We start from the raw sequence: 10,638 nt of genomic DNA on the forward strand, positions 1-10,638 counted from the left end.
ACGGGGAGTCCTCAGGGCTGTGAAGAAAACACCTACAGGCCCCGGGGGGGGGTTGTCCCTGAGCTTTAGGATTATCTCCTCTGCCTGGTGGAGGCAGGAGCCCCAGGACACAGGAGGCTGCCTGGGAGGATTTCCCAAAAACTACATGAGAGCCCAAACCCGAAGGCAGCCTGGAGTGGATTTGTTGCCAGGCTACTAGCCACGGGAGGGGGGCCTGAGGGCTGTGGTGCTTCTGTTTGCCCACAGGCATGTCGTGGAGCCCAGACAGCAGCTGTGGCAGCACCCAGGATGAAGAAGTTTGCCATCTACAGATGGGATCCTGATAAGCCCGGGGACAAACCCCGGATGCAGACCTACGATGTGGATTTGAATAAGTGAGTGTGAGGCCCTGGGGCTGTGGGTGAGCACAGCTTATCTGCCAAGGGATCACCAGGGTGCTGGAGGAGCCCTTGAGTTGACAGCTCGAGGTGTCAGCAGCCTCCTTGTGCTTCAGGGACTGCTCACCTGTGTTACAGAGCACCTCGTTTTCAGCAGGGGGCAGGTCAGGATGGTTTCCTGCTAGAGCAGATCTTACTGTGCTCCTGGGGGGTTATTTTTCCCCTCCCTCACCTGTCAGAGAGAAGGGTGACAAAAAACTGGCTCCTCAGTGCCAGTGTCTGGATGGGGGGAAAGGCTGAGAGCCCTGGGGCTGCTGAGCTGGAGAAGAACAGCCTCAGAGGGGATCTGATCCGTGCTGAGCAAGAGCTAAAGGGCCCTGGGGGGCAAGAGGCTGGGGCCAGACTCTGCTCAGTGGTGCCCAGCCACAGGACAAGGGGCAACAGGCACCAACTGGAACCCAGGAGGTGCCACCTGAGCAGGAGGAGAAACTTCTTTGGGGTGAGGGTGCAGAGCCTGGAGCAGCTGCCCAGAGAGGCTGTGGAGTCTCCTGCTCTGGAGAGATCCCAAACCTGCCTGGCTGTGACCCTGGGCACCCTGCTGTGGGTGAGCTGCTGGAGCAGGGGGTTGGAGGAGATGATCCCAGAGGTCCCTTCCCACCCCACCAGGCTGGGACCCTGTGTAACAGCTGTCAGCAGTAAAATGGTCACTTCATTTTGTCACTCCTGTGAGGTTTTACCTCTATCCCTACCTTGGGTCAAAGACTTGAAGGCATTTGTGGCTTTGATAACCTTTATTTACATTTTTTTGAGGCCCATTCCAGCAGGCAGCTGTTTTACTTCTAACTCACAGTCCCAGAGCTGGGCACTGAGGTGGAAACTTTATCAATTCTTCTAGTTTTCTCCACACTGAGTGACTTCTGGCTTGCAGGACACGTTCCACTGCTAGTAGCCACCTGGATGCTTTGGTGTAGCCACCCCTGAGCAAGCTCTGGGTTCTCTGTCCCTCTGCAGAGGGCTGTGGTGCACAAACCTCCTCAGCTTCCTGGGGCTCTGGTTGCTGCTGAGCTCTTGCCAGAGGAATTCACCTCCAGCCCTTTCTGAGAGCTTCAGCTGCTCAGCCACGTGGCTGCCTCCTGCAGCAGGGGACAGAGGGCTCCCCATTTTTATGTGAATTGCACCATTTAACAATTTCTGGGTGGTGCTTTGCCTGCTGGATCTCAAATTGCATAAGTTGGCTGAGACTGTTTGTTTTTGGAGGCAGAGCTGCCTGCTGTGACTCATGAGGACAGGCAGACTTGTTCCAACCTGACCCAAAAGGGGAGAACCAGGAGCAAAGCACTCAGCTTCCAGTTGAGGAAGGTCCCACCCTGACCCTGGGCTGTGCTGAGGCAAAGGGGTCACACTGCTGAGCAGGAGATCTCACTTGGTGCCTGAAATAGGCAAAAAAGGGGAAAAAAAAGTCTCTTTTTAATTAAAGCTGATCAAAATCCTTGTGGGTGCTGCTTAGTTGGGGTACCAGAGGCCAAGCCCTGAGGCTGGAGAGGAGTTACAGGTGCTCTCTGCCTTTGTTCTGTGTTCTAGATGTGGGCCTATGGTGCTGGATGCTCTGATCAAGATTAAAAATGAGCTGGACTCCACCCTGACCTTCCGTAGGTCCTGCAGGGAAGGTAAGGAGGATTTTCCAACCTGCTGAGCTCAACCTGGGCTTCTGGTTGCCAGCAGAGCAACGTGTCACAGCTAGAAAACTCAAGGCTAGGTGGCACCTCCTGCTCTCCTCTCCCAGCTGCTGCCAGGAATGGAGCAGCAAAAGTTCAAGCTCCTCTTCCCAGGGTGTCATTGCACCAGCCTGAGCTGGGAGCGACGTGTTTGAACAGCTCTAGTCCTTCCTGTTCCTCTCCTAATCTTCTTCATCTCCCTGGGGAAAGCCAGCCAGAAAGATTCCAGCTGGAAAATGGAGGGGGCAGAGGCAGCACGTGGGAATGGATCCTAGGGGCTGCTGTGCAACCAGAAAGGGTGTAGCTGGGGAGAGTACTTAGGACTTCTAGGAATAGCTTCAGGAATTTGTTTGGTTTTTTTTTTTATGGCCCTTTGACTAAGCTGAATGATGGATTGAGGAAAAAGCCAGCTGGTGGTTTGACATTGCAGAGCAACCAGCTGCTCCTCCCACAGGTACAGACCAGAGGGTTCTCTGCATTCCAACATACCTGCCTGGGTGCTTCTCCCTGTCAAAAAAAAACCCTCATTTGGGGTAAGATTGGGCTGCTGAGCTTAAAAATGGCAGTAAGGGGAAATGCAAGAAGGGAAGGACGCCTTTGTGGAGTGGCTTGAGGTGGATTTGCAAGAAATTTAGGTGCAGTTGGTGCCTAAAGCTGTTTTGAGTCAGGTCTCAAAGCAAAGCAGGATTTAACACAGTGTTCTCTGTGGAATTCCCAACGCTGGGCTTGTTCCAGCCTCTGATGTTGAGATAGTCAACACTGCTCCCAAGCAGGGGGAATTATTTGCCCTGAATCCTTTGAGAACCTGAAGATGGGAGTTTCAAGCTGGGCTGGTTCAATCTTCCCCCTTCTGTACCACAGAAAAGGGGGGTTAAAAAGAAAACCCTGCTCACCCGTTGCTGTCCTGTGCTCCTGCAGCCCTGCTGCCCTCTCCAGCTGACTGGAAAATCCTTGTAACCACCTCTGCAGTGGGAGGAAGAGCCTTGTCCCCTTGCCAGCCTTCCCCTGGCAGCCAGGGGAGGCCAGAGTGTCAGGGGCTGAGGCAGATGGGCTCAGCAGTGGCATTTCTGTCACTCGTATCAACTGATCTGTGTCAAATCCTCTGAAATTCGAGTTCTGCCCTTTCCACCTTTGTCTCCTTTCTCACACCACCTTCCAGGCATCCCTCTGCATCAGATACCCGAGCTCCTGACCCGTGACAGTTCTGTGGTGCTTTTTCTTCTAAACCTTGGCCTTTCCTGGGCTTCATCTGATCCTTCTGTTCCTGGGGGGGGATCATTAGTGGTGTCATTTCATCCATTTGTCCAGCTATTTATATGCTGTTTGTTCTGCTGAGCGTCTCTCCTCTCACCTTGGCCAGTGGAGTGCAGTTTATGGCACCACTCTGCCCTGCTGCAGAAGGCAAGGAGAGAAGCTGCTGTCTTGAGGACTCAGGGTCATATTCTGACCTTCAGGGACACTTCTGACCTTCAGGGACACTTCTCACCCTGGCTGAAGGGTGCTGTGCCTCCTTCCCATCTTAAAATCTCTCTGGCTGCCTCACATCAACACGAGCTTGTGCTTCAAACTTGTGAACAAAGCTGAGGGTTTTCCCCACCCTAAGCAGGAGTTAAAACTAGTGAAGGAAAGGGATGGAGTGTCCCAGCTGCTGGTGAGAACATTTTTAGGCTTTGATGAAAGTGACTCCTGGGTTTGTTGTGTGTTTTAAGCAGCAACACGCTCAGCCCAGTGGCAACTTGGGTCGTTTTCCTGGTCACGTACAGAGTGTCTTGAAGACAACCTGAGGGCATGTTTGAGGCCACGAGGATCTTCTTCAAGTAGGATAAGAGGATAAATATCTCCTGCTTTGCTCTTTCCTCCCACTCAGGCATCTGTGGCTCTTGTGCCATGAACATCGCTGGTGGAAACACGCTGGCCTGCATCAAAAAGATTGACCCTGATCTCAACAAGATCACCAAAATCTACCCACTCCCCCACATGTATGTGGTGAAGGACCTCGTTCCAGTGAGTACCCACCTCTCTCTGTGCCCTACCAAGGGTGACAGCCTTGGGTTCAGCTTTGGGGAACGTTGGGAGGTGCCAACAAGATGAGGTCTCACCATTCATGTTACTCCTGCTGGGGTTTTCTGCCTTGGGTGGGTCTGAGCTTCACAGCAGTGACTAAATCTGGCCTCACGTGGAGGAATGCAGCAGGTTGAGGTGGAAACTGCCACCTTCTGTCAGAGTGGTAGATGTTCCATCTCTGGGGTGTGAGTTTAGCCTCAATCCATGTGACCTTTTGGCCTTTTGACTCCTAGGACTTGAGTAACTTCTACGCACAGTACAAATCCATCGAGCCTTACCTGAAGAAGAAGGATGAGTCCAAACAGGGCAAGCAGCAGTACCTGCAGTCCATTGAAGACCGTCAGAAACTGGTTACTGCTTCTTTTCCACCCTTGAAATCCCTTCCAGATAAGAGCAGGGTTAAATGTGAACACTCAGCAACCTTCTGTGACAAAGCTGATGCAAACCCCCCCCCCCGTGGGTGGAATCCCAGCCTCAGGGGGAGTGGTTTTGATGGGGACTCTGATCTTATTGCCACTGTCTGTGCCATGAAACCCCTGTGTGTTTGCCACTGTAAGGGCTTCAGGCCTGTGATGATCTAAAAACTACCAGCAGGAGCTTTTTTGGGTGTGGAGACAAGCCTGGTGTGCTGCTGCTGGTGGGGTTTTGAGGAGTGTGTAGTGGTGTTGGTTCAGGGTTTCTGTGTCAGGCTGAAGGGTGTCTGAGGAACCATTTGAACACTCAGGACCTTTTTAAAAAGCTTAGAGCCTGGGTAAGGGCTTGGCTGGATTTCCTTGGCTGCCACGGTGAGTGTTGTTAAATCAGCAGCTCCTGCTTTGCCTCTGAGCTGTCTGGATGGAGCCTTCACTCCCTGCAGAGTTCCACACTCAGGCTCTCAACACTCCCTGGGAGCTGTGGCCACAGTGCTGCCACCAAGCAGGCACAGTGTGGGTGGGCAGCCAGCAGCAGAAGAGAGGAGAAGCTGAGCAGCAGAGGGAAGCTGAGGAAAGGGGATTCCCTGCAAACATGTGAGCTGCAGCTCAGCCCTCTGCAGCCAGCTTTGAACCTTTTCCACTGTGAAAACAGTGAATAAATGGGTCCTGCACCCAAGGTGTCAGTGGCTGTGACATCCTGACAACCACAGGGTCTTACTAAGGGTAGCAGTGATGTCTGTGCTGCTTCACAGGGTGGTCTGGTCCCCAGGTGAGAGCTAAAGGGCCTCTCCCTTCACCTGGGTTTTAAAAAGTGCTGTCCTTGAAACCATTTTCTCATTCAAGCAGAAATAAGCAAAGCTAAAAGTGACAGGGAGAGCTGCCCAGATCTCTCACAACTTGCTTTTTATCTCACTGCTGATGTTCCTCCTGCTTGACAATGGCCTCTGTGCTGAAGACAGTGTCAGCTGAGAAATTCCACCTTTTTCTATAAATCATCCAATTATTTCAAGTGTTGCAATTAGAAATTGGACAAATTTAGAGCAAGAAAGTAACTCTGACTTGCTGACCTTTGGCAAGGCTTTCCAAAAGATTAAGGCAAGCTCCCAGGAGTTCTGGCATCAGGCACCTTCCTGAATTAAATTTAAGGAGATCTTGACCCCAAAACAACTTTCAGTTATAAAAATTAAGTCTGTCTGGGCTCTGCCTCTTGGCCTGGGAGGGTTGGCTGAGCTACTGGGAGGGTTGACTGAGCTACTGGGAGACTTAGGAGCCCCTCTGCTCCTCAAGAGTTTTTCTGCCCAGTGGAGCTTCCTTGTAGGTCTACCTGTTCTTCAGTGCCTGCAATAAAAAGGCCTTAATCTCTCCAAAAATGGTGAAATAGCCACAGACTGGCACCATTCCTGTTCTGGAAGTGCTTGTGCATCCCCTCCCAGCACGTGCTGCCCTCAGAGCTCCTTTCCCTGAGGCTGCCAGGCAGACTTTGCTCTTTCTTCTCTCCTGTACCATGACCTCGAGTTGTTTGTTGGTCATGTATCTCTTCCTTTCCCCAGCCACTTACTGGCAGGAAGGAATGCAGGAAGGTGAAGCAATTTTAACATTTTTCTTCAGTTTTTGTTGTCACAAAGCCCTAGTTTGTTTTATAGGTTGAGGTGGGAGGGTTGCTTGTAACTTTTCACAGCACCTGCGTGGAGCAGTTGCTTTTTTTCCATGAATTTTTTGGAGCAGTTCTGTTCCAGCAAATCTGATGGGGAAGGTGGTGAGGGAAACGTGCTCTTGTAAATCCCCTCTTTAGAAGGATCCTAAAAAAAAAAAAAGGCTTTGTCTTGTGTTTGTGGAGTGTCTTGACTGTGGTGTCCCACCCCCGTGCAGGACGGACTCTACGAGTGCATCCTGTGTGCCTGCTGCAGCACCAGCTGCCCCAGCTACTGGTGGAATGGAGACAAATACTTGGGCCCTGCAGTGCTGATGCAGGTAAGGATGGAACCCCCATGGCACTGCTGAGGGACCCCCCACCTCACACCCACCCCAAATCACTTGCCCAGCAGGGGTGGGATAGGGGAACACAGTCCAGATCTTGGACCACAACTCCCGAGCTGGGTGTTGCTTTGAAAATCCCCCCACACACACTTCTGAAGCCACCCTGAGGAAGAGTTTGGGGTGCCCAGTGGTGCTGCCTTCCAGGCCTATCGTTGGATGATTGACTCCAGAGATGACTACACAGAGGAACGCCTGGCACAGCTTCAGGACCCTTTTTCTCTCTACCGTTGTCACACGATCATGAACTGCACCAGGACTTGCCCTAAGGTCAGTGTGGGTCCTGCCTCTGCCCCTTTTGGGGTTCCTGGCTCCTTTCCAAGCCACTCGTTGGAAACCTGTAGGAAAATATCCACTTGGGTTCTTGTTTTCCTCGAGCTTGCTCCATCTTCTGAGGCACAGTGAGTTGCCAGCAGTCGTGCTTAGGGTAGTGACTGCACAAGAGGATGTGGCAAAGGTCATGTTACCAAGGACATCTCTGCCTCTTGAGCAAGGCTGTGCTCAGCAAAAGCCTCAGCTGGGACTCTGAGAACCTAGAATCATAGAATCCTTTAGGTTGGAAGAGACCTCCAAGATCATCAAGTCCAACTCTTGAGCCATTAGGGCTCTAAAGTCCTCTGCTAAAACAGGTCAGAATCTGTCAGGGTTGGAAGGGACCCCAAGGATCCCCCAGTTCCAACCCCTCTGCCATGAGCAGGGACACCTCCCACTAGATCAGGCTGCCCAGAGCCTCCTCCAGCCTGGCCTTAAAGACCCCCAGGGATGGGGCCTCAACCCCCTCCCTGGGCAACCCATGCCAGGGTCTCACCTCTCTCATGGTGAAGAACTTCTTCCTCACATCCAGCCTGAATCTGCCCACTGCCAGCTTTGCCCCATTCCCCCCAGTCCTGTTGTTACTCAATATCCTAAAAAGTCCCTCCCCAGCTTTCTTGTAGCCCCCCTAAGATCCTGGAAGGCCACAATAAGGTCCCCTGGGAGCCTTCTCCTCTCCAGACTGAACAGCCCCAACTCTCTCAGTCTGTCCTCACAGCAGAGCTGCTCCAGCCCTCGGATCATTCTCGTGGCTCTTCTCTGGACACGCTCCAACCTGTTTGTTCCCAAGATTTAGGAGTGTGACAGCAGGGAGCTGGTTGTGCCAGAAGTGACGTGTTGTGCCCCTCCTGTAGTGGAGGAGACTCCAGGAAGTTCTCATCACCTTTTGGGGATGTGTTTTGTGCTGCCATCCCCGTTGGGGCATTTCCCAGCTGCTCTCTTCTCTCTGGTATTTAGTTTTAACAACTAAGGGAGCTTTCCCAAATCAGAGCCTGCCTCTTCCTCAGCTTGCAGTGAGCTGCTGCCTGTTGTTGGGCAGAGTCTCAGGGTTTGGTTGCTTGCCCACTGTGCTGTTTGCTGGCCAGCCTTTGCTTGCACCTGGTGGTGGAGTAATTCTTGAGCTGTGAAGGTAAATGCTGGAGTGGATCCTGGATGTGGGATCTTTTGAGCAGGGCCTGTTGGGACAGGACAAGAGGTGGTGGTTTTAAGCTAAAAGAGGGAGGTTTAGACTAGAGAAAAGGAAGAAATTGTTGCTGCTGAGGGTGTTGAGCCCCTGGCCCAGGCTGCCCAGAGAGGTGGTCACTGCCCCATCCCTGGAACCATCCCAGGGGAGGTTGGATGTGGCTCTGAGCACCCTGCTCTAGCTGCAGGGGGGTTGGAACTAGATGGGCTTTAAAGATCACTCCCAACCCAAACCTGTGAGTCTGTGTGGAGAAGATGAGATCCTTGATCTTGAGTTTGTGATGAAGATACACAGCTTTTTGATTCCTAAGAGGGAGAAAAGCCCCATCTCTTGCACTGCCACCATCAAGCTTTCACAAGGCAATTCCCAGAGGTCACCTTGTGACACCCCTGAAATTGTTGAATCCCATCCTGCTTGGGCTTTTATTAAAAGTTCCAATCCCTCAGCCACTCATTCCTCTCTTTGATCCTCGCGTTGCTGATTAAAACCCTTCTTCCACAGCCAAATGAGCAGCTTTTTCTCCAAGCCCTGGGAGGTGCTGCTGGTTCAGCCTCCAGATAGAGCTGGGAGCTCACCACCTCTGTGTCCCTGCTCTCTCCCCATGGAAATTTGGGCCACGGCATCAGCACACCTTGACCTCTGCCTCCCAGAATCCCCAACCAGCCTGGAGCAGGCTGCTCAGAGCTGTCCCTGGAGTGAAGGACAATATTGGGGTGGACTCCAGCTTGGGGCCTGCAGGAAAGCTGGGGAGGGACTTTTTACAAAGGCTTGTGGTGATAAGATGAGGGGTGATGGCTTCCAACTGCAAGAGGGAGATTTAGACTGGAAATTAGGAAGTTCTTCACTCTGAGGGTGGTGAGACCCTGGCCCAGGCTGCCCAGGGAAGCTGTGGATGCTCCATCCCTGGTTCCAGACCAGCTGGGATGGGGCTTGGAGCAACCTGCTCTAGTGGGAGGTGTCCCTGCCCATGGGGGTGGAACTGGATGATCTTCAAGGTCCCTTCCAACCCATTCTGTGATTTTAGGGAAAAAAAAGGGTGTTCTCTGCCAGCTATTTTTGACCAGCAGTAGAAAACTGACAAGTCCACGACTTAGATCCAGGAGAGGAGCAGGGAGGATGCTCCAACATCCCAATTTCCAGAGGAGCTGAACTGAAACTTTTCCTTTTTCAGGGGTTGAACCCAGGCAAAGCCATCGCCGAGATCAAGAAGATGATGGCAACCTACAAAGAGAAGGCAGCTGCTGTGTGACACAGCTCCCTCCCTGCCAGGCATTCACCCCCAAATTTAGCAGGAGAAGGTTCCAGCAGGGAGTTTGGCCTTTCCCTGGAGGTTTGCACATCCAATAAATCCTGTTCAGAACAAATTAAGGGTGGTTCTTTTATTACCAGCACCAAACTGGTGCCCGTGCCTCTTAACCATAGAATCCCAAACCCCTCTGCTTTGTGGTTTTGAGCTTGGGGGTCACCTCAGAGAGGAGCAGAGACAGAATTTCTGCAGTGACCTTGATCCTGTGTCTCTAAAGCCTGTGTGGGAAGAGACCTGCAGGTAATGAGCTGGAAGAAAACAGTGGAAGTGGCTGGGAAAGGGGAATGTGGGAAGATCCTCACCCTGCGTGGAGGAACTGAAGGTGGCTCCTTGTTGCTTTGATGGTCGCTGAGCTCCTGAGGGGTTTTCTCAAGAAGCAGAAGCTCTGCCTGGGGCACGTCCAAAGAAAACCCATCCTGTGAGAGAACCCAGCACTGCCTGGCCAGGATGGGGGTGCAGCTCCTCCCCAGTGCTGGGTGTTTCTCCAGCACTCAGAGCCTAAAACCAGCTTTGGTTGGAGGGGCTGTTTTGGGGTCTTGTTTGGCTTCATACCCCTGTTGAGGGCCAGAAAAGTGGGGGCTGCAAAGCCTCTTTTGGGGCAAAACCTGGTCCATTTGCAAGAATGGGTGTGAAAAGCTCTTTTTGGGGCATTTCCTTTCACAATTTGCGGGTGCAAAGGTGTTTTTTTTTGGGTGTGGAATAGAGTTAGTTTCCTAACACAATTTGGGAGTACAAAGGCTTTTTTGGGGGGCAGAGCCCAATGCATTTCCTTGCACGATTTGGGGGCACAGTGCCCTTTTTGGGTGCACAGCTTGGCCCATTTCCTTACCAGATGTGGGGGTGCAGAGCCCTTTTTGGGGCAGAACCTGAGTATTTTGTTGTGGGAGGTGCAGAGCTCTTTTGATGGGGCTTTTGGGGGTGGAGTCAGAGCCTGGTGCATTTCCTTGCACAATTTGAGGGCAGAAAGCCCTTTTTCGGGCCAAACCCTGGTGCATTTCCTTACAAGATATAGGGCATGAAAAGCCCTTTCTGGGGGCAGATCCTGCACGATTTGGGGGCACAAAGCCCTTTTTGGGGGCAACGCTGGGTCCATTTCCATGCCAGATGTGGGGCTGCAGAGCCCTTTTTGGGGGGCAGAACGCGGGTAATTTGTTAAGGGGGGTGCAGAGCCCATTTTTGGGGGCACATTTTGCCAGGCCGTGTGCGTGCAGCACTCAGGGTGTCTCCTGAGGCT

General features: G+C 52.4%; 1 protein-coding gene across 1 annotated transcript; it reads left to right on the top strand.

The window, feature by feature from the left end:
* Positions 1-191: 191 nt before the first annotated feature.
* Positions 192-9,356, top strand: SDHB (succinate dehydrogenase complex, subunit B, iron sulfur (Ip); the record flags this gene model as incomplete). The annotated part of the gene is made up of 7 exons (XM_008949187.1): positions 192-374; positions 1,959-2,044; positions 3,960-4,096; positions 4,390-4,506; positions 6,439-6,540; positions 6,751-6,873; positions 9,270-9,356. Coding segments are annotated over 7 exons (826 nt in total), but the record flags the coding sequence as incomplete, so codon positions are not given.
* Positions 9,357-10,638: the final 1,282 nt, after the last annotated feature.

Source organism: Merops nubicus, unplaced genomic scaffold (assembly GCF_000691845.1).
Source record: "Merops nubicus isolate BGI_N331 unplaced genomic scaffold, ASM69184v1 scaffold31791, whole genome shotgun sequence".
NCBI classification, from domain to species: domain Eukaryota; kingdom Metazoa; phylum Chordata; class Aves; order Coraciiformes; family Meropidae; genus Merops; species Merops nubicus.